Below are 23,936 nucleotides of genomic sequence, written 5' to 3'. Positions count from 1 at the left end.
CTTTGTGCCTCCCGGGGAGGGAAGAAGTTGGCAGGTGCCTTGTTTCCTCTACCTGCTACGGGATTTGGGGGAGCTCCATTCTCCCTCTTACTCATTTGAGCAGGAAATAGTGACTAGGGGTTGGGGAGGCAGCCAGTGCTGGCTGACTTCCCTCTGTCCTATGCCTCAGGGGTCTTCCCTGGCACTGAAAGAAGTCAGGTTCTGGAAGAGTTGGCCCTGGGACTCCAGGGAGATGTTCAGGCCCTGGGTCTGGGGCAGGGTGGTACCTCAGGCACAGGAGGGGTAGAAGTCTAGTTTCTGGTCATTTCCTGAGGATGCTGCAGTACTTGGAGGGAATCCTGTGGTGCACCTGGGAGGGGTATTTTCTGCCATAGAGCTGGGCTCTTGCCTTCTGTAACAGTGATACTCAGGCACATTCATACGGTGAGTTTCCACCCATTCATCACGCTCTTCAGCATGCATCCCTGACTCATGGGCATGGGGAGGTGCCCAGGTAAATTGCTGTCCACGTGCACAGGCTTGCCTTCTGCATCTGATCCCTGTGGCTCCTGGTGCACACACTCTTGGCCTAGGTCTTTCTGCCAGACTTGGAAACCACCTATCCAGTGGGAGAAGTAGGGATGGCAGTCCCCTCTTAATGAGATGTGTGAGTGACAGTTGTCTTTCCTTGACCTTCCTCTTGTCATTTTTGTTTTTATACGCAGGTATGTAACCTCTTTGGGAAAAGAGACAATGTTACTCACCTTTAAACTTAGAATACCCAACCCTGTCCTGGTCACATGTCTATTGAATGGATGCACACTGAACAATGGACATTCCCTTAAGTCAGGGAGGCAGCAGACTGTTTTGAGAGAGCACCAGAGAGTAAATATTTTAGGCTCTGTGAGTCATACAGTCTCATTTGTAACACTCAGCTATGCTGCTGTAGTTGGAAAGCAGACTTTGGGTATATCTGTCATTGTGTTCCGTTAAAACTTTATTTATAAACACAAGTGAACAGCCTGTGGGTCTTTGGCCAACATTTGCCTAAGTTATTTCATTCCGGATGGGATCATATACTTCATTGCTATTATGGAATCTAAGGACCCTGGCCCTCTAGCTCACTGTACGTCCCCAGTAACTCCCGGTGCACTGCGTGACACACAGTACATGCTCCACAAGTGTTTATTAGCTCATGTTATCCGAAGTGCCTGGAGACGTGACAAGGTGGGGAGGGAGCGGTGTGTATCTGACCCAGAAGTATTGTGCCATCATCATCTGTTGTCTCCCTTTGTCTCCTTGACCAGGAATGTTGAAAACCCCCAGTCCCAGCCGAGACCCCGGTGAATTTCCCCGTCTCCCTGACCCCAACATGGTCTTTCCCCCAACACCACGGCGCTGGCACACCCAGCAGGACTCTGCCTTGGAGAGACCAAAGACTCTGGAGTTTCTGCCTCGGCCACGTCCTTCTGCCAACCGGCAGCGGCTCGATCCTTGGTGGTTTGTGTCCCCCAGCCGTGCTCGAAGCGCCTCTCCAGCCAACAGCTCTAGCACGGAGACACCCAGCAACCTGGACTCCTGCTTTGCTAGCAGCAGCAGCACTGTGGAGGAGCGGCCTGGACTCCCAGCCCTGCTCTCGTTCCAGGCGGGCCCGCTGCCCCCCGCAGAGCGGACGCTTCTGGACCTGGATGCAGAGGGGCAGAGTCAGGACAGCACCGTGCCACTATGCAGAGCTGAGCTGAACACACACAGGCCTACCCCCTATGAGATCCAGCAGGAGTTCTGGTCTTAGCATGGAAAGGGTCGGGAAGAAAGGGGGAGCAGGAGCTGGAGGGAGCTGGCTGGCACAGCCCTTTCCCAGAGTTGGGCCCCTGAGATCCAGCCCTACTTCTTGCACTGATAATGCACTTTGAAGATGAAAGGGATGGAAGCAGGGCCACTTCAGGGGGTCTCCTGCCCTGCAGGGCCTTTCTCCTCATGTCCACTGGAGGAGCTGTGGCCATGTGCTCTGGCTATGTAGGGCAGGGAGGAGTGCATGTATGTCCTCCATCCTCCAGAGTCTTCCTCCCCGTAAGGGTGACACTGCAGAGTCACTCAGCCAAACCTGTCTGCTGCCCCTTCTCCTCAGCCAGTTGGGGGTGCCCAGAGCTGTCCTGGAGTCCCTTTGTTAGCCAAGTTCACCCTCCCCACACTCCAGTATTGGATGTTCTGTGATGTTGATTCTGCTCCTCTTCCACCCTCCCCTAACACCTGTGAATCAGAATCTTGTTGGTGTGAGATATGAACTGTTGTGTGTGTGTCCTAAGCTGCTTTGTGCTAGCTGGAGGACTGAGGGCAAGGTGGCCTAGTTTGGGGGCTCCCTTGTTGATGGACCTGGCACTAGCTACCTGTACTTCAGATGCCCTGCCTATTTATTTGAGCCCGTAGGTGGTAAGGGGAACTGGCTAAGTGAGAACTGGGAGGAGGGGCAGAGTTAGGAAAAATACAGTCAGGTTGCAATGCAGAGGGTAGTGGAGTCTTTGTGTCCCCCCACCTCATTTGGAAGCACTCGCTGAAGGGTAGAAACCAGCACTTACCAAAGGCCCCCATCCACCCACTGGGGTCAGGACACTCATGCTAGGTTCTGATACAAGCATATGTTCCTCCCAGGAACAGCTTCTTGGGAGACTCACTCACTGGTGCCTGTTCAATGTTTGTCTCTTTCGTTGATAGGTCTTTATGTGTTTTCCCCTCCCTTGATCTTCCTGCCAGTCCTTGGAGTCAGTGGGCTTTTGGTCATGTTCAATTAGTTTATGTCTCCACATAGCATAACTCAGGGGTGTCCTGAGCAGTGGGAGTTGGAATTGTGGGGCTTCCTTCTCAGCCGGCCATCCGTGTCATGGTGCCCTTGAGGTGAAATGGTGCCATTAGTCGTACCTTCTCTAAATGGGCAGCACGGTAGGGTGACACTGTTTCTGAGGTGCTCAGCGAGCTACTGACATGCAGCATCTGTTGCGTCCTGAGCTCTGGACGCTGAGCACGGCCACCTGTGTGCCGGTGCACAGCCGGCTCTCTCAGTGGGCTCTGCGCCATAAGCTGGGTAGGAAGGAGAACAAAGACCAGCCCTGACCTGCCTGCTATTTGTTTCCTGAACTTGAATGGTGAACTTTGTCTAATGCTTTCTCCTGTATTTCTTCATCTTCCACTAGTCTGAGGCCTCACATACTGTATGTGAACTGTGGTGTTTATGTGACAATAATAGTGTGACCGGGAGTACAGTCCTCAGGTCGTGGCCCTCTTCCTGAAAGACTCTCGATGCTGCTGCCCTGGAATATACTCTGGTGATGTGGGAGATCAAAGTTCAGGTTCCTTGTGTTGGCTGCTGGGATGCCAGGATGGGGGAGTGGTGCCACTGGCACGAGTGACAATTTGGTCACTGCTTGTTCTCTGTTACTGTGATAGAAATCCTGCTGTGGGAGGACAAAAGAGGCAGCTTTGGTTTTTACGCTCCTCTTGTTTTATGACCCACTTGCCCCCACCCCAGTCCTGGATGCTACCAGTGTTGCCCAGAACTTTGGTATTGTACCTCATCTTTCTCTTGGTCCAACAGTCAGTACGTAAGAGAGTATTTTTGCCCCCATTTGCCTACTCTTTGGCTAGGAGAGGAACAATGAATCCTGTCTGTGGTTCTAGCCAACCCAGTGATGACTAATTCTTTCTTTGTTTTTTTTTTGGTACCGGGGATCGAACTCGGGTCCTTGCGCTTGCGCAGCAGGCGGCGAAACCACTGAGCTACATCCCCGGCCCAGTGATGACTAATTCTTGATGAGGAGAAGGGGCCAAATGGTCTGTTTTGTGTCTTTTTCCTGGCCCCTCCAAAATCCCAGTCCCTAAACCCTTGGTTCCACTAAATGGCTGTGAGGGAGGTTGTAGCCCACAGTGTAATCCAAACCACGCTGGCTCTTGACCGTGTACTGGCATGTAACATGGATTTTTCCTTTGCTCACTTGTAGTTTGTACCATTTTGTTAGGTTGCAGCCATCTTTCTTTCTTGCGGTGTAACAGATATGGTACAGTTTATGAGACAGCTACCTGCCTTTGAGTGAGAGACTGAATCCAGTTCTTACTAATCCACCCAAGGAAAAGACAAGGGAAAGCTGAGTCTTGGCTAAGGAAATAATTGTACCTAAAAGAAGCAAAGGCAGGATTATTCTAGAGATGCTGCCATGAGCACACATGAAAGCATGGGAGTTACACAATCTCTCAGTTTCTCCAACCTGGTCTCTGATGCCCCCTGCCTGCTGCACTGTCTTAGGGGCAAGGGTGGAGATGGGATGAGGATCTTAGTAGTAGCCATTTGAGTGGCCTTCTCTCCACTTAGGTTCCCTTGCTGTGTGGTCATGGTCAGAAGCAGGCCCTGAAGTTGTGGATAAAGGACTTGGGCAGCAGTAGCTGGTCTCCCCTTTGCCCCGCACATCCCTTTAGTCAGAGACACAGTTCTGCTCTTAGCAGGTGGTCACCACAAGGGAGATGCTGACAGGAACCGGTGCTGCTTTCTTCCCAGTATCCTCAGGTCCATCAGCTCCTGCCACTGGTTCTAAACTTGATTATCCTCTGTTTACTGCCTTGGAGATCCAGGCTGCTGCTAAGAGCTGAATGGATTTCTTAGTTACCCTTGTTATTTCTAAGAGGCTTTGGTGGCTGCTCTTAACTTAACATCCTTTGGCATCTCTAGGGTCCGGGAGTAATGATAGTAATAACAGCAATGATGTCTTAGATTTGGACAACTCAGAATAGTGCTGGCTTTTCCTCCTGACCTTTACAAAATGACATTTCCTTCATTTAATATACTTGCCTGGTATAGAAAGGGGGAATGCCTAGCGATGAGGATTCAAGAGAAGAGAAATTAAAAGGCTGTTTGAACTAATTGCTGAAATGAGTTTCTAGGCTCTGAGACTGAACAAGTTGGCTCTGCTCCTCCATTCTGCTTTTGCTATGTGACCTGGGGCTTTTCTCTTAGCCCCTCCCTGATTTCCTTCTTTTAAAGGCCATCATCACATGCTTCTTTCACAAGGGCAATAGGAGTAGGTGTCAGAGAAGGTCAGTGAAGCACTGTGGCTCCCTGCCAGCTCCTAGAGGAAGCTTCCTTCATCTCTGCTGGATGACGGTGCTGAGGTTGGCCGAGGCTGTCACCACCTTTGCCTCAGGGGATTTTGCCTTTGTTTCATCCTTTCACTTCTGGAAGAGGAGTGACTTCCACCTGGCTTCTCAAGCCTCACGGCCCCAGGACCAGGCCCTGTGTGACCACGTTATACAGCACCTGGTGTGGACAAGCGTCCTTTCCTAATTCCCCCCTTTCCCTGGCAGGCAGGCCATCCTCATCATGTCTTACTGGGGAGAAGATGGGAAGTTGGTGGCAGCATCAGAGTGACAGTTTGCCATCTCTGATTTCTTGGGGTCAGCTCCAGTCCTGAAAATGACTTCTTATCAAGATATAGTTGTTAGGGACACGTTCCAAAGTGTCTCTTTCAGGCAGATTGATGTTTTCCTAGATCAAGAATTCAAATTAATAAAATTCCATGTATAAAAGGAAAAAAATTCTGCAGTTTCTGGGGAGACTTTGGCCCTGGGCCTTTCCCTGTCATTGTTGAGTGGGTGTTAACCATCTCACGTGCCAGTGTTGGAAAGCAGGAGGTGGGAGCTGAAATCCTGGTTGATTAAGACTAATTACTAGGTGCCTAACCAGTCCGCCCAGCCCCAAGCTTCTGGTTGGCTCTGCAGGCCAGGTGAGCTTCTCATCAGCTTTCTTAGACTGTTTCAAAGTATTTTCCGCTCATCCTGGTGAGATCACTATCTCCCAGGCCCCTACCCCCGCCTTGCATTTCCAGGTGTGGGTACTAGAAGCCTCCCAGCCTCCTTAGGCAGTTCTGGGAGCTCTGGCATTGCCTTTTCAGAAAATTGAGTTCTCTCCCCAAGCTTAAGCCTAGTCTTTCCCGATTCTTACTGCCTCTGGTTCCCTACAGTGGGGAGCCTGCTTTGGGGTTCAAGCTGGAGAGAAGAGGCTCTGGGCCTAGCTGGTTGCCAGAGCCGAGAGGTTTTCCACACCTTTCTGTTTCCTGTGGAAACAGACCCACCTTCCCCTTGACCTGTCTTCACACTGGCTGGTCTGACCCGCCCCCTTGCAATACCCACCACCTAGTTTTACTAGGCTGATTGCCAGGCATGGGCATGACAACTACATGGGAGTCTCAGGCTGAAATACTGGAGTACAGCCTTTCCTACTGGACGGGCAGAGTGGATATCCCAGAATCCTGAACTCTGGTAAATGAGGGCCCCACCGTGGACATGGTGTGACTTGCTCGGCTCTCACTGAAGTCCAAGGCCGGTTCCAGAAATATGTTATCTATATTCCTGAAGTACTTTTTACCCAGACACCTGCTTGGACAGAGCCTGACTTAGTAAAGTTTTGGTACTGTATTCATCATGGGTATTTTTCCATTAATTTTGATTTTTTTTAGAATATTACATTGAAATAGGATTTATATTTTGATTACTGAGTTTTCTGATACCCCTTAAATTTTGCATCCAAGAGTGCCTCACTCCCCTCACCCTGGTCCTATCCTATCCCCTAGACCTGTGAGCTGAACAGGTTTTAGGTCCCATTGTGAAATAGGTTATTTTCTAGTTCCCTTCCCCTCAGGTCATGAGTGAGGCCGGGAGCTTTCTAGGTGTGTTTGCATTTAACTTTGGGCCTGATACCCTTTGACCGCTCTTTGATGTTTCCTGGAGATCCTTCAGGCTCTCTGGAGCCCTGAGGCTCCTTTATTGGTGTGTGTGAGTTCTAGGGAGAAGGAACAGGATTACTTTAGAGGGATCCTGTAGCTTCTCATCTCAAACCTCTTTGGAACATCTTGAATTTTGGGAGTGAATAAGAAGCCTCATTGATTCTCCCAGGTCTCAGAAGGGTGAGAAGTGAATGGAAGCTTTTTTATTCCCTCTCTCAGCAAGAGCTGTGATCCCTAACACTGTGCCTACACAGCCTTCCAAACGTTGCCCGTCACACTCCCACCAGCATCATCTTCACTACCATTGTTGTCTTTATTTTACTCTTGTCATCTATTCTACCTCCAGTTCCAGAAGCCATGCCAGCTATGGCTCTTTCCTTTGCCATTGTCAGGCAAGGCATGGATTTATCTTGGCCTAGATATGGGGCTAATGATAAATGGTAAGAAACCAGTACATTTTTGCCACAGGGAAGGCACTGTCCCAGGGATTTATGTACATGTATTTTTTTACTCCTTATAATAATTGTGACATTGGATATGTAAAGTGAGGTTCAGATGATTATATAACGTGCCTAGAGTCACACAGCTGGGAAGCAAGTTGCAGATCTGGTTGGTTCCAGCGTCATCCCTTTCATAGGCCACTTTTGAGGAGACCTGAGATGAGCTTGGCCACCAGGCCCACAAAGGCTCTGAGATCACCCTTTCCCCAGAGAGGTCCGTGTGTCCCACTATCTGCCTGTGTGACTGGATTCGCAACCTCCTCAGAGCTCAGCGACTTCCTCTCTACTGCTGGCTGCTTGCTCCTCCATTTCTTCTCCATGATTCTTCAGGGATTCAGACTACACTGGGCCAAATGTGTCCATTCTGTAGCTTGTTTCCCAGCAGCCCTGAAGGCTGTGGGCCTCCTGTTTCCAGCCCACGTTTGCCTTGTTATTACTTCTGGTTACAGCTTCGGCTGACTTTTTATACCAGTCTCTTGAGCTTGGAAGCCTTATTGTAGCTTGTGTCTGCTCCTTGGGAACTTGAAATCAGGCTGATGTCTTTTTGTCACACTGAGCCACATGCCCTTGGTACTTAGCTGTAGCAAAGCAGGAAGTGACGAACTCATTAACATTCTCTGCTTTCTCTCCTTACCTACGCAGCACATTCACCCACCACACACATCCACACTCAGACATAGAGTCTAAGACTATATTTTAGAGGATTTTACAGAAAGGAGTTGGAGTTGGGTTTTACTTAGTTTGCAGAAAAGCTTTCTTTGGGATTTTCCTTCCCCTTAGGGCCTTGGAGTCTAGGTACCTAAGTGAGAAGAAAGTTCACATAACTATTTGTTTTTGTCTCTCTGTAATTAGCTTCTAGTTTTTATCCCTAGACCTCTCCATCAGTGTTTTATCTGTGTGTCTGTCTTGATCCTCTGTCCTTGAATTCCCCTCTTGCTTAGATATTTAAGTTATTGTATCTTGTCAACAATATTTAAAGATGGAAAAGTCCTGAAGGAAACGTACCAGGTTCTTTCCTTTGGCTTGCTCGTCCGTCTGTCCATCCTTCCTTTCTTTCATTTCTTTTTTCTTTTGTTTTTCTTTTTTCCTCCCTCCCTTCCTTCTTTCCTACTTCCTTCTTCCTGCTTCCCTTCCTCCTTCTCTCTCCTTTTTTGTTTTTTTTTTTTGAGGTACTGTAAATTGTTAACTAGGGATGCCAAGCAGGCTTGGTTCATTGGCTAAACCTCTCATTGTATTACAGTGCAATGCTGATCTCAGCCTGGTCTCCACACCAGTGCACACAGAGACTTGAATAAAACTGTTATAATGATTGCTTCCAGTTTGCTGTGGTCTTTGGTAAACTTGTCCCCGCTCTGGCCTTTCTTGAGATGTGGTCTCACTGCCCAGACTGGCCTCTAACTCATGATTCTCCCACCTCAGCCTCCCAAGTAGCTGGGATTATGAGTATGCACCATTGCGCCTGGCCCCTTTTCTTTTTAATTAAAGCAGATATCCAAGTAACTGGGCTATTGCCTGGGAGTTTTTATTTTTAGGAAATAACTATGGAGAGAGATGGAGATGCTGCAGAGAGAGGCCATTGGAGAGAAGCCTTTCTGAGGGTGCTCAGTCCCCTAACGACCCCAAGAGGCCAGTGAAAGATGTTGCTTCATGGGGCCTGCCCAGATGCACCTGTATTTCCTCACAGTTGACTTTCCCACAGGCTGTGGGTGTGGCTTTCAGAGCCACTCATGAGTTTGTGCTGTCTCCTGCTCCCGGCCACTTCCACCCTCACATTCCTGGCAAGATTGTGGAAGGGACTGGGAGGACAAACATGAATGGAGCTGTAGATAAGATTTACTGGCTGTGAGTTGTGGATTCCTTGTGGCTCTGGCACTCTCCTTTTTGGTTTGTTTTGATTTCTGAGATGGTCTTCCTGTGTAGTTCAGGTAGCTCAGGCCTGGCCTCAAACTCATGGTGATCCTCCTGCCTCAGCCTCCCCAGTGTTGGGATTATAGGTATGTGCCACATGCCTGGCCTCAGGCTCTGGAACCCCCACCCCCACCCCAATACCAGGGATCAAACTCAGGACCTTGCGCTTGCTAGGCAGGCGGCGGAACCACTGAGCTAAATCCCCGGCCCTGGCTCTGGTACTCTTAATGGCACTTGTCAAGTGGGTGACCTTGTCCAAGCCACTCAAAGTCACAAACCAGTCACAAAGGAGCCTTTGTGCTTTCACTTCTCATGATTTTGTGCTGGGTAGAGTTGAGGATAGAAGGAGGAAGAATCTTGTTTGGGGCTAATCTTCACCACTAAGTCTTCAGTTTCATCATTTGGTTATATGTGGAATAATAGCTTCTGAACTTATATATTAAGGCATCTTTGCCTTTTAATGCTGCCCATTCATTTCACTCCTAACTTGTGCCTCTTCCTCTGACACAAGGAGAGGGGTGACTATGAGGTAGAATTTGTGCAGAATCCTTGGACTGTGTGCTGAACCTCAAGATAAGTTTGACTGGGGTCCAGATAACCTTTGTGAAGTAGACTGGGCAAAAACGAAAAACTGGCTCAAATTGCTGGGTGCAGTAGTACATGTCTGTAATCCCAGCTACTCTGGAGGTTGAGACAGGAGGATCTCAAATTTGAAGCCAGCCTGGAAAACTTAGTAAGACCTTGTCTCACAAAATAAAAAGGGCTGGAAGTGTATAGCTCAGTGGTAGAGTGCCTCTGGCTTTGAATCCCAGTATTGCACAAATAAAATTGACCCAACTCTGCCAGTGCCATGTGGAAAGGTGCTATAGACTCTTAGCATGTACACAGCTCACTGCATGTTTCCAGATAGCAGTTTGGTCATGTGGTATTAAGAACTATAACGTGGACACAGTAATTCCACACAGTAATAAAACCAATGTGTCAAGAGTTGCACTGACACCTGACCTCTATCACTTCCTTTCTCTCCTTTAGAGTAAGCCCATTGTCATCTCCTTTTTACATAGAAGAAAAGAAGAGCCAAAGACTTGACGTGCCCAAGACCATACAAGTAGCAAACCATGGAGCTAGGGTTTGTCTGATTCTAGCATCTGCACATGTGACATACGAGTCAGATGCAGACAAAGGTTTATGTACAAGTCAACTTGACATTATTTACAGAAGCATTCAAATGACTACAATGACCTAAATGAGATTTTTTTTTTTTTTTGTCTCCTCTTCCTCATCCAACATAGAATCTGAAAAAGAGAGCACGAAGATTTTCTTTACAAAGTAGAAAGATTATCCATTCCTGGCAAGAGGGATGGCTTAGATGGCTTCTTTTCAGAGCCTTGGTGGAGTACTTTCTATTGTTAGGGGTCAGCAGGACGCTAGAGATTGACAGCTCACACAGACCAAGCCTTGTCTCTTCAAGGCCTTAGGGTCTGACAGGAGACGGAAACATGAAGACATCTGTATAAGTTAATGTGGCAAGTGCTGTGACAAGTGCCATGGGGCACCACAGATGGCTCAGTCCCCGGTGGGTTTCCCGAAAGACTTTCAGTGGAGATGAGTTGGGTCCTCAAGGACAAGGCAGGAAATGGTGAAGTTGCTCCCTCTCGTATGGAGCAGTGCATGTCCCTCCTTTGTAAAAGTGAACACTTGGGATCCTTCACCCTAAGTTTCTATCTTTGGTTTTATCTTCAACCGTATGAGATATTATTAGATTAATCAAGCCATTAAAATTAGATTATTTGAGGATTATTAAAGAAATAGGGATGAGCTCATGGTAAGTTAAAAGATAGGATACAAAAAACTTCAAAATAATTTGATGCAATTATACACAGAAAATATATTTCCATTGCAAATAAAGTTCATAGTTGGGGCTACTTTCCATGAGGCCAGGTTCTTCTACAGATGTTTTGGAGGCCTACAGCACTGGCTCCAAGGCTGTCCTCCGCCCTGAGCAATAAAGCAGATGATTCTAGGAGCCCTATTCTTAGAGGGCAGACCTGGAGCCTGGGTTAGGGCTGAGAGGGGAGAAGGCAGTACCCCCTCCAGGCAGACAGCCATGTCATTTCTCAGGGATAAAAGCCTAACTTAGGAAAGTAGACTTTAATTCAGACTTGACCAGGTGATGCCATTTTAGAGAAATAGAAACTTAACTTAGGAAAACAGAACCTAGCTCAATGTATCAGGCAACCCTGCTTTGTCTCTTTCTGCCCAATCACACTTAGCTACATCTCCTAAACCCAGAGCTCTGTGTATAATCCTAAACAACCCTGGCTGGCAGCTACGCCTGGACTCAGGACCCAGGTGTATGTACGCTGGAGGCAATCAAACTTTCACTTTAAATTTTCTTGAGATTGGTTATCTTGTTGGTTTTGCTATGTGTCTTCTGTGACCTAACAGGAGCCATCTTCCCCGTCCAGGTGGACCTCCTCGTTACCTCTCTCTACACACCCCTGTCTCCGGCAGAGATAGTGCTGGTAAGATGAGTCACCTGCAGATGGCAAGTGGAAGCTAGTGAGGGCACTTGGACAGAGAGGAGGTGCTGTGCAGGTCTCCCAGAAGGCACAGCTGGGCAGGAGTGCCAGTCCTGGATGGACAGACAGCCAGCTCTTAGGACACAAGTCCTGTTCTCACCCCTCTGTGAAAGGGCTGGGCTGGGCCTACATTCACCACACCCTGTTTGCTTAACTATGGAATGTGCTTCCTTCAAGGCTGGGGTTGATGTCCTAATCCTCTGAGCCCTCCTGTCTCCACCCGATCTAGTCCAACTAGCTTAAATTGGAGTGCATGTTTCAGCACAGAGGGTGGGGAGGTGGGTGAAGAGGGGGTGTCTGCAGCTCTGCCCAGCCCGTCTCAGACACTGGTCACCCACACCATCCAATTAGGAGAGCCTGTTGTTCAGGCCCAGTGTGTGACACTGGACACTGCTTTGTGTGATGGGGGAAAGGGAAGAGTAGGAAATGCAAATGCTCATGATCATGTCACACCCCAGTGACTTGGAAAGGATCACACTCCAGCATAACTTGGAGGCCCCTATATGATCAGGTCACAGCCTACCCTCCCAAACTCCTATCCCAATCTCCTGGGCTCTGGACTTTCCCCTCCCTAAAATTGTGTACTTCTCTGCTTCCTGCAAGACTTGATTTTCCAGGAACAGAGGCCTCCTGCCTGAAAGATTAGGATCCTTATGAGCAGACTTTCTGAGCAGACTGTAGTCTAATTAAATGATCATAAGTGGTGGAATTTTGGGGGAGGGGGGAAGGGAGAGTTGGGCAAGAGAAAGAGAGAAAGAGAAGAAGGAAGAGAGACCAGATCCTGTCTTCCAGAGGGTGACAGTCTCCTTGGGATGCAATGAAGTTTACCAAGCATCACAGGACACCTGAAGATGAAAAGAAGTCCTCTGGTCCATGGTTAGAGAGAAGCAGCCAAGTAAAGAAACACAGGCTCTCAGCTCCTTTTGTGCCTTAACCAGCCTGAAACAAGAAGACTCAGCCCTCCAGTGCTCTCATAAATATTCACTGAGGCCTACTCTGGCCTGGGATGCTGTGTGCCTTGCAATTCCAATTCTGCTTGAGGCCAGACCTGTCAACAGATGAAGTATTCTTAGTGCTATAATTGCACTGTGAAGAATGGAGATGTGTACCCCGTCTAAAAACATTCCACCTAAAAACGCTGCTTATAAGCAGGTCACCTTTGTGTTTTACCACCCCAGAGAGAGAAGCAGACTGAAAATGAGTGCTGCTTGTTTGGAGTTTGCCGTCTAGGGGGAAAATTAGGTAAAGCAGCAACAAGGCATTGAGGATCTGAATCTAAATATCTCTATCTATCTATGTCTAACTCATTTGTCTATCTATCTATCTATCCATCCAGACAGACAGACAAACACAGAGACAGAGAGAGATAAGAGAGAAGAGATGAGATAAGAGAAGACAAGAGTAAGAAGTGAAGTTTAAACTGAGACTTGAACAATGAATAAGACTTAAATAATCCCTGGGTGCTGGTGGTACATGAGGTTTCCAATTATTGGAAGTAGCCATGTAAAGTAGATTTTATCTTCTGCCAGTTTGCTTATCTTGCATTCCTCACTGTGTGGGGTACTTTGTTCCAGCTGCCTTTTCTTTATTGTGAGGATTAGGGCTAGGTAACAAGGAGAGAAAAAGAAGGGATGAATTTTTGCATAGATGGGAGACGGGACAAGTGCTTTTTCCAGTGCTATCCTAGTCCACCTGTGCTATTTGGTCTGCTCTGTGGTGAGGAGAACGTGAGTCTCTAAGGAGACTATTCTCTGAGTACTTTGACATTAGGCAATGGAAAACACCACATGGACCGAGAGATTTAGGAGATGGGTTTCAAGCATAGGATCTTTTCCTTGGTCCCATCTCTGAGTAAATGATATTAAAGTCAAAATATAACCGTCCCACTCTTCTTTCTCCTATAACCCATACTGGGAAATCTATCTTAGGAGAGCAGCATTGTTTCAGAGTTTGGTCCTTTGATCCATGAAGACATATGAGGTCAAAATGATTTTCACAGTAGCACTGAACTGTTGTCACTTTCACTGTGTTAATGGTAGGCACAACTCTCGGCGCCTTCGGACCTGACCGGAAAATGATAACTTGTGAGCACTTCTTGTATTCCTCACCTCCAGACAATGGAAATGTCAGCTTCACTTAAGAATATCCTTGATAATGCAGTAATTACTTAATAACCTGACTGAGTCAGTCAAATGCTGACCCATGAAAACGGCACACCTTTCTCAACATCCGGTGTGATGAAATGTGAAGTTCGCATGCAAGGCTGTCTGGGTAAAAAGCACATATGCTGATGAGGCTGCAAGCTGCCCTGGCTGTTTTCCTTTCTCTTCAGGGGACTCTATTTTTACTTGAAAGAATGATTATCAAGCAAACTATGGTTCTTCAGCCTTGACATGTGACAGATATTTTCTCGCAAATAAATGAAGTAAGCCTGCCACTCCAAGGAAAACAACTGTTTTTGTTGCCAATGATAAAATCCAAGCTTGACAGTTTCCTGAATCTTGAAGACTTTTTAAATGAGCTTGATAGTGATTAATTAATGCCATTTTTCCATGTCTTATAAAGAAATATGTCAATATTTGGAAGATCTATATAACTCAATGAACAAATATTTTCCAGATGTCAATGAACAAAGTTGCAAAATCATGCATTAAAAAATCCATTTTTAGGGCTGGAGATTTAGCTCAGTGGTTCCGCCGCCTGCCTCACAAGCCCAAGGTCCCGAGTTTGATCCCTGGTACCAAAAAAAAAAAAATCCATTTTTCAGTCCAAGATAGACTAGAGGATTTTAACATAATAGTACAAAAAGTTCATGGGTATGGTCTCAAATTCTACAGTGCAACTAATCTTTATGAAACTACAACTTATTGAATTTTGGTACAGTATCAGAGAAGAATACAGTCCTCTCTTTTCCAGCTAAAGATCTCTGAAGTCAGATATCCTTTATATGTTTCAACTAAAACAAGATATTGAAACAGACTGAATCTTGAAGCAGACATGAATACCTAATATCTCGGTTCACTAATGCTTCTGTTTGCAAACAATTTGGTTTGCAAACAAAAGCATTCAGCAAATTTTGCTTCATTCGCAAATTTTGCGTTGGGTGAGAAACTCAACCACAGCCATATCCTCCACACAAACACAAACACGGCCATCTTTCCCAAAATGCATAACAAATTAAGTTCAAAAACCAAGTTCGTACCACTGTATTTAGGAATTTTATATTAAACCAGACATTAAAGAGATTCACAAAAACATAAAATGTTACCACTTTTCATATTTTTGTTTTAGAAAGTAATTATTTTAAAATTAATATTTTATATTTAGACATTTATGCTTTTTTTTCAATTCTAGGAATTGAACTCAGGGCCTTGTATATGCTAAACAAGAGTTCTATCACTGAGCTACCTCCCCATACCTTTTTTTTTTTTTTTTAATTTTGAGATAGATCTCACTAAAATACTGAGGCTGGCCTTGAATTTGAATCCTCCTGACTCAGCCTCCCAAATAGCTGTGATTATAGGCATACACTATCATGCCCTGCCTATCACTATTGTTTTAAAACAAATCAAGAAATATTTTTTTAATTTGGGGGGACTGGGGATGTAGCTTAGCACAGGCAAGGCTCTGGGTCCAATCTTCAGCACCAAACAATTCGAGTTTTATTTTTTAATAGATAGAGAAATATGATGGCTAGAACACACACCTAGGTGGTTTTTGAGGTCTTCAATAATTTGTAAGAGTGCTAGAACATTGGAAATACCACTAGGTGGTGCTGATGGGAATAAAGAGAAGACTGTGTGTGTGTGTGTGTGTGTGTGTGTGTGTGTGTGAGAGAGAGAGAGAGAGAGAGAGAGAGAGAGAGAGAGAAGGGGGGAGGGGGGAGAGGGAGAGAGAGAATATAAAAGTAGGATTTTTGTAATAGTTTTATGACATAAGATTTCCTAATAGCAATGATATTTGTAGACTCTATAGGAAAAGAACCAGAACCAGAACTTAATTAGTAGATTTCTAAAATCTAAGTTAGATAGGCAGATGTATGCCAAACAATATGTTAGGCTTTTTTTTTTTTTTTGGTACTTCTGCTAACAAAAACTAAGCACATTCCTTGGAGAAGTTCCCTGCAGCCTTGGAAACTAAGCAGATTAGACTGAAAGAGTTCAGTCTTTTCCATTTTGTCGTACTAATAACATTAATCTCTGGGACTTAAAAGTGAAATTTAGGCAAAGAATTTCCAGTAAGGAGTGCATTATAGGAACCCTTCAGCCTGCAGCTTATTCCCACAGGTCCTTAGATGCTCTGAGTGGGGAAGGAAGTAGTTAGGGTGAGGCTATTGGAGTAGAGGTGGGAGAGGTTCATTTGGAGAGAATTAGCTAGGTCTCTGGGTGACAAAATTGTGTAAATGCCTTTGGCTTTGTGTGAGGAGCTATACGTGGAGACACTGGGAGATCTCGAAGCCAAATTTGTTTTTCCTTCACAGTCACTTTGAAAGAGCTGACAAAGGATAAAATTCTCTTCCAGAGGTAAAATTTTGATTGGCAACGTTCTTTTAAGGGTTCTTGTTACAGTGTGAGTTTGGAATGCCCTCCAAAAGTTTCTGTGTTGAAGGCGTGATGCCTAGTTGGTGGAACTGTGGTGAAGTGGTGGAAACTTTAGGAGGTGAGACTTAGTGGGAGGAAAGAAGTGGGGAATGCCTTTGTAGGGCCCCTGCACCCTGCTTCCACCCGCTATGTGGTGAGCACCTTTACTCCACCAAGCCCTTCCACCATAATATTCTGCCTTACTACAGGCCCAGAAACAGTAGAGCCATGTGACCATGGACTAAAACCTCTGAAACTGTGAGCCAAAATATATTTTTCCTTTTAAGCTGATTTTCTCAGTTATTTTGTCACATAGATTGACAGCTTACACAACTGCTAATAAAAGGAGCAAGAGCCCAAATAAGGGCTGGCTCAATAAATAGTTTTATGAACTATCAGCCAAATGGGTCTTATTTGACACCTACTCCCTCCCTTGCAGGCTGGGTGTTTACATGTGTTCTCTTCCTCTGATATTTATTCATTCATCCACAAACACTTTAGCGGAATCTGCAAATTATGTGCTGGGTACTATGCAAGGTGCTAGAGCTACAGCTGGGATGGAAAGAGACATGGTTCCACTCTCAGTTGGACTTACTTGAAAAAAAAGGAAGCCACTCTGAAGAAATCTAGGTATCTTCATGCTGATCCTCCCATCCCCCATGTGCTTTTTTTTCCTTCTTCAGAACAGAGGATTGAACACAGGGCCTTTGCACTAAGCTACATCCCTTTCTATTTTATTTAATTAATTAGTACATGTTTGTAGTACATGCATTTTATAATCTTATTTTCTTTTTTTTAGATAGAGTCTCACTAATTTGCCCAGGCTGGGCTTGAATTGGCAACCTTCCTGTCTTAGCCTTCTGAGTAGCTGGGATTATACGTATGTGTCTCCATGCCCAGCTTCCTATGAGCCAATAAAGTTTTCAGAGTACACTCAGCTTATTCTCTACTGAAATATCCTCAGTGCAGCTGGCCAAGTTGAATGGCACATTCTTCACATGAAGATGAAGATGAGCGTGATCATCTTCAGCATCAGAGGGGAATGCTGTTTAACCTTGGCTGACCTTTCTCTTCCCCTTTCTCCTTCCTTCCTGCCCCTCTACTTTCCATATATATTTGTTGAGCAGGTGCTAAGTGATAAGTGTGAAGCAACAAAGCTGAACAAGACATCCATCTCTAGCCTGAAAGGTAGATCTTGAAAACCAGCAGGTAAACAACAATAAAACCATAATTGCAGATTATAGTGACAATATGAAGGACACAGGGAAAACACCAACTTTGGATGGAGGTGGTCGGGTAAAGTCAGTCTGAAGAAATGAATTTAAGTCAGGATTTTTCAGTTGTGGCACCACTGACATTTTGAATGAGACGGTTCTTTATTTGAGGGACTATCCTGTGCACTGTAGAAGGTTTAGCAGCATCCCTGGCTTCTACCCACTAGCATCTCCCACTCCCTCTTGTGACAACCAAAAATATTTCCAGACAGGGCCAAATGTCCTTTGTGGGGCAAAATTACTCCCAAGTGAGAATGGCTGATTTAAGATAAGGCCTTACAGATGAGAAGCCCAACAAAAGAAGAGTATGTGAGCCAAGGGTGGTGATGCAAGCAGCATTCTGGAGGCCTAGGCAGGAGGATCTCAAGTTCAAGAACAGCCTGGGCTACATATTTAGTTCAAGGCCAGCCTGGAATAAAGCAAGAGGTTCTTCCCAACAACAAAAACAAAAACAAGCATAAAAGAGAAGACAGAGACAGACAGAGATAAGGGAGGCTCTGAGAGTCTTTTAGGCCGTGGTAAACAGCTTGGGTTTTATTCTAAGTAGAAAGCAATCAACATTTTCCACTAGTGGTGACATTATCTACTATGAATTTTGGTAAGATCACTTAAGATAGTGCAGGAGTGGAGTGGAGGATGCATTTCCTGGAGCAATGAAAGAGTCTTTGCAGCCCTGGGGGCCTGTAGAGCATACAGGTTGTGTTGACAGGTTTGATGTGGTGATTCCATCCTGAAGCATACCCTGCAGTGCCTCCTTCTTTCCCTGGTGAAGTGAACACTTGCTCAAGATTAGATTGCAAGCCTGACCACATGTGTACTGGCTGGGAGCTCTCATGAGACTGGGCAGGCGGGCTAATGTTGAACTTAAGAAGACGCATGGAATTGAGTGCTATGGCTTCAAGGGTCTCTGTCCCCCATAATTCTGGGTGATACTGTGACTAAGAGGCACTGATTGCTACTCAGAAGCCTGGACGTGCTGGTCAATGAATAAAAGCTAAGAATATTGGTTGGATGCAAATACTTCATTTTCACCATTCAAAGGATGGGTGAAATCCATTCAGCATACACAACTTTGTCCTAGAATCTTGTTCCTCAGTTGGGAAAAATGGAAGGGTAGTTACTGGGAAGCACAGGGTGGGAATATGCAAAGCGGTGGGCCTGCTGGCTGAAGCTGGGGAATGACTGACAGGCATTTGCCAAGGGGGCTGAGGCTGTTTAGTGAATGCATTGAGTATCACTGGCAAGTGGGCAGAACAGTAGCAAAGCACTCCAACAGAGTATCAGAGGCACAAGTAAGATATGTTCGTTAGTTTGTTTCTAATTGCACAGAACGTGGTTGCCAAGATTTCAATTGTAGTACTTTAAGCATGTAATTAAGCAAGAAGTCTCAGTTGGTACCACTTGGGTTACCAAGTGGTTGAGGCAGTGTATGATAATGATCCTCTGCTATTAAAATTCCGGGGCTGGGTAAGTATGTGTCCCCAGCCCTGTTTGTATGGTTCTCCTCTGGGCCTCCAAGCTCCAGATAAAAATAATCAGCCTCTTCTGGGTGGTTTATTAGCTGTCTGTGTGAAATCTCTATCTAGGTCTCAGTCTGGCTGGTGGCAGTGATTGTCACACGAAGAGGTTTCTGGCCTGAAACACAGATCCATCCCTTCAACCCAGTCATGCCCCGTCCTGGTCATTACAAATGCTCCATGAAATCTCTTCTGCTTAAAATCTTGGAATTTTAATGCCAATGTGAGTGTAGTAACCACATTCTCACCTTCTCTGTGAGAAATCCAAGGATAAGAGTCATGATCTGACCTGCTCAATGCCGCTCAGCTTACAGGCAGTGCTAGGAAATGAGCAGAACTGGAATCAGAAACAGAGCTCTGCCTGGAGCAATCCCAGGCTCCTTACTTCCCATGCTCTTGGAAATCAGGGCTTCTTTCCCCATCTTTTTGTCAGAAGTGTGGTGACTCAGCAACAGAGGTTTCATGAACAGGGAAGAGGAGTCCTAGCCCATGTAGCCCAGATGCCTGGTGAAATGGTAGATGATAGTTCTCCTTTCAGGTCACGAGGGGACCGTTTCACCTTAGCAAAGACAACTTACTTAGTGGATCCTAATGGCCTGGAAGAGTTCGTGCCCCTCCCAAAAGTGAGCTGTTTCCTCTGTTCAGCTCTGCCTGCACAGGCCTGTCCTGTCATAAAGACCCAGTGCATTTACCTAGCAATTATCTGGAGTGGGAGCTGGTCCTTTCAAGAGGCTCTCTTTCATCCATCCTATAATCTCCTCAGAGGTGCATGGCGGACAGGGGTCTTGTTCCTAGAGGATGGAAACCAAGTCACACAGAGGGTCCCATGATTGTCCAGGAATCAGGACTCCCTGGCTACCTATCCCATGCCCTTCATTCTGCCCACTTGGACCTTGCTGCTGTCCTGGTACCCAGAGATTTTTCAAAAACCTGTTTCTCCTTCCATGGGCCAGTGGAGGGGGTACCTTATTAGAGGTGGCTAAAGATAAAATATCAGGAACTTTGGGATCAGAAAGCATTTGTACCTTTTTAAAGTTCTGAATACATTGGATGCCCTGATTTTAAATATTCTATTTGGTCTTCTTTATATGTTCATGTCCACATTAAAACTTACATTTTGATCTTGGGTTCTGAAGATAAAGATATTACACTTATTTGGTTATGAGTCCCACAAAGCCCTCCCTGGAGAGAACAGAATCAACCCATCTCATCAAAGCTGCCTATCATCTGGGAGTCTGGGATGGGGCCAACAAGGGCTTAGGCATCAGTTCTGAGTCTAAATCACAGCTCCCAGCACCATAATTTACAGTGTTTTCTAACTTTATCTCCTATGGGATTGCCCTGCATGGCTCTGTTTCAGAACTCTGTCCTCCTGCCTGGCCTCCTAATCCAGTCATCCCTCGGTATCCGCAAGGAACTGATTCTAGGACCCTTGTGGATAGCCAAATCCACAGATGCTCAAGTCTCATATGAATAACCGCATTGTGCTTGTCTGCATCCTACACACATCCTCCTGTAGGCTTTCAGTCATCTCTAGCTTACTTACAATGCTGAGTATAATGTAAGTGCTATGCAAATAGTTGTTATAACGTATTGTTTAGGGAGTCATGACAAGGAAAGATGTCTAGCAAGCTTAGTGTAGATACAGTTTTTCCCCAAGTATTTTTATCTGTGGTTGTTTGGCTCCACAGCTGAAGATGCAGAACCCCTGGACATGGAGAGCCAGCTTCACTTTGTACGAGCCTGGGCTCCACTGTATGCATGCGTCTCTTTTTCTGAAATGCTTTTCCCGAAGGGATCTATACACCTGTGCTCTTGTCTTCTTCAGGACTTTGTTCGGTCTCCTCATATGGAGGCTTTTCATGACCGTTCGAAAACTGTAACCCTCCCTTCCCTTAGCCTACCCCCTTCCTTGCTTTGTTTTTCCATAGGACATACTCTCTCCAGCATTTCATAAAATTCACTTACAGGTATTTTCTATTTATTGCCTTCTTCCTCAAGAACAACATAAGTTCCATGAGGGCAGGAATTTTTGTTACCTTTATATACTCCATATCCCCGAAGTCCAGAACAGCATCTGGCCCACTGGTAAGAACTTAGTAAGCATGAATGAATAAATTGGAGCAAGAAACTCACCTGAATTCATGTCCTCCCTCCTTAAAAGGAAGGTGTGAGAAACAAGTAAGACAGCTGCTGTGGATACACAACAATAGCCAACATATACCCAGTGCTTATTCAATGTCATTTTCTAAATGTTCTAAGTATTTGACAAGGATCACCTTATTTAATCTCAGAAAAATCCTGTGAGGTATTTTTTTATCTTCATTTTGCAGATACATGTAAAGGATATTTATCAAAATCAGTAGAGGACTCCAAGGCTTGGAAAAGTTGAATCACCTTTTAGGGTCACATAAAAATTCAGATCCTTATTTGTTGGAGCTAAGAGCCAGAACACTTAACTTGGAGAACATCTTGCCAGAGCCTGGTATGGAGCTATAGCTTGACCAGTGCTCCTCCAATGTTGCAGAGTGTGGCAGATCTACCTTCTTCCTTTGTGTGCCTGTCCTTCCACTGAAATGTGACACCTTGGAAGCAGCCCATCCTCAGGAGCCAGTGTGGTATGGCAATGAGATGAATTTATTAGATGGGAGACCGAGTCCTTTGCCCCTACCATACTGTGTGATCTTGGGCAATTCCTTCCCTTTTTTGGGACTCAGGTTCTGCTGGTTTAATGAGCACTGAGGTCTCTCCCAGCTCAAACACCCTGGACTGTGGGAGAACACCATGGGTTGTGTGTTGTATGAGTTGTCCCAGGCCATGGCCTTGACCAGCAATCTTGTCTACCCTGGTTTGATGACTGCTGGACTTTCCCCTCCCACTGCTCTGGATCTTGAATTTCAGGCTGCAAGATTTGAGTGGGAGGATGGAAGAGGCCACAATCCTGTGATTTTCTAATTCCTTCTCTAGAACGGAGGCCAAAAGGAAGAAAAGGAAGGTGTGAGAGCCCTTCCCACCTTGCTGGAACAGAATCTCTGCAGGAAATGGACTTCCCTTGGGGAGAGCCTGGCCTCAGAGTCTGCAGGTATAGAAGGACACTCTCCCAACAGCCCATCCCAGTTCCCCAAACATGGTTTCTGAGAGAGCCCTGAGGATCTCCTTCCTTGTTGATCTTCAAACCATCTCGCTTCATTTCCAAGTTCTAAATGGGGAAATCTTTCTCCTCCTTGTGAAGTGGAGGTTGAATAAGCCAAACTGGCCAATGGCTTGGTTTGTTTTCCTCAGTTCATTTGTTTATTCATTCATCCATTCATTCAACACATATGACTGTTTGCCGGAGAATAAAAGAGGAAGTTGGTCAGGTCTTGGCAACCTTGAGCTGGGAAATTGGGTATGTATGGAAATTTTAATAAAGAGATGATTTTCAAAGGCGAGGGCAGAGGACAGGAAAACAAGGGCTAGTGCTCTATCCTGGAGATAGTAACACAGCTACAATCTCATCAACTTTAGACTGAGGGGTGTCAAAGAAGAGGAAATTTCCAGAATCCAGAATCAGAGAGTCAGGGGAGAGGGCTGTCTGGTAGGAGCTGTGACTGTGGTTGAAACGTCTCCTTTAGCTGGTGATGTGGAAAGCTTGTCCTCATTGTCCCTTCCAGTGGCTGAGCTCCATTGATGTAGTCAGCACAAGTCGGCTTCTTGGAGCTCAGAGAAGGGTAGAGGAGGGTAGAGAGGGATATGGAAAGACAACTAGAAGATTTCCAGCTCAGAAAACAAACCTCTGTCATCCATCCTCAGGAATCTCTCACAAGAGAGACAGTGCAAAGATTATGGTGTGTAGACTCTTTAATGAAGATACGGATTAGGTACAAGAGGACCTCAGGTGTGAGGAAACGAACTCTGTCAGGGAGAGACTAGTGGATGTGACAGTTGGGGACAGAGCTGGTCCCAGGGAAGGGAGTGCAGAGGAGCTGCTTCTCAACTCATGAGCAGGGTTCTCTGAGTAGGTGGTGTCTAAACTGAGATTTTTACATATGAATAAGACTCAAGCCAGATGGGCACAGTGGTAGTTCCCTGTAACCCCATCCCCCTGGGAGGTTGTGGCAGGGGGATTACAAGTTCCAGCTCAGCAATTTAGAGAGACCCCTTCTTAAAAAAAAAAAAAAAGGTCAGGGAGGCTGGGGATGTAGCTCAGTGTGAAGGCCCTGGGCTCATCTCCAGTACCAGAAAGAAAAATCAGCTATGAGAAGAAGAGAAAGGGAGAAAGGGAAGAAGTTTAGGCAGTGTGGAAAATGTGTAGAAAAATTATATCTGAAAAAGCATAGAGCTCATCGGGAAACTATAAGTAATAAGATACAATAAAGAATATCAAGTGTATAGAGCAATCAATGTGTGAAAGATGAACTAGAACTGAGAAGGGACCAGGCATGGGGAATTTTTTGGCCAGACTAAGTAATATGGAATTTTGTCTAAGGCCTATGATAAGTCTTTAAAAGGTTTTCACCTAAGGAGTGATGTATTTGTGTTTTGGAATACTACGTTGAAGTCCTGTGCTTGTAATCCTATCCCAGCACTTGGGAGGCTGAGGCAGGAGATCACAACTTTGAGGTTAGCCTGGACTATATAGCAAGACCCAAAAGAAAACCAAAGTAAAAAATATATATATTTTTAATTGAAGAAAGGAGTAGAATTAAAGGCAGGAGAATTAGAAAGAACATTGTTTTTGTAATCTAGATGAGAGGTGACAGTGGTCCAATGTAAACTGGTAGAAGAAGAGAGGGAAAGAAGTATTAAGAAGATAAATCTTGTTGGGATTTTGGGATTAGATATAGGAATGA

The 23,936-nt window shown here is 45.6% G+C and overlaps 2 protein-coding genes across 7 annotated transcripts in view; one reads left to right on the top strand and one right to left on the bottom strand.

The window, feature by feature from the left end:
• Map3k9 (mitogen-activated protein kinase kinase kinase 9) overlaps window positions 1–8,561 on the top strand; it is a 72,111-nt gene extending 63,550 nt beyond the window's left edge. For all 6 annotated transcript variants that reach the window (XM_021247099.2, XM_004837292.4, XM_004837291.4 and 3 more), the window contains one exon: window positions 1,287–8,561. In XM_021247099.2, the coding sequence (XP_021102758.1) occupies window positions 1,287–1,771 (485 nt within the window). In that variant the 3' untranslated portion in view covers window positions 1,772–8,561. The remainder of the gene's footprint in view (window positions 1–1,286) is intronic.
• Ttc9 (tetratricopeptide repeat domain 9) overlaps window positions 1–23,936 on the bottom strand; it is a 109,201-nt gene that overhangs the window by 24,134 nt on the left and 61,131 nt on the right. The window lies entirely within an intron of this gene.

This window comes from Heterocephalus glaber, unplaced genomic scaffold (assembly GCF_053883595.1).
Source record: "Heterocephalus glaber isolate CG9 unplaced genomic scaffold, H.glaber_assembly_v1.0 deba00001608, whole genome shotgun sequence".
NCBI lineage: Eukaryota > Metazoa > Chordata > Mammalia > Rodentia > Bathyergidae > Heterocephalus > Heterocephalus glaber.
Note: the sequence above shows the minus strand (reverse complement) of the source record. Positions and strands in the feature narration are given on the sequence as shown.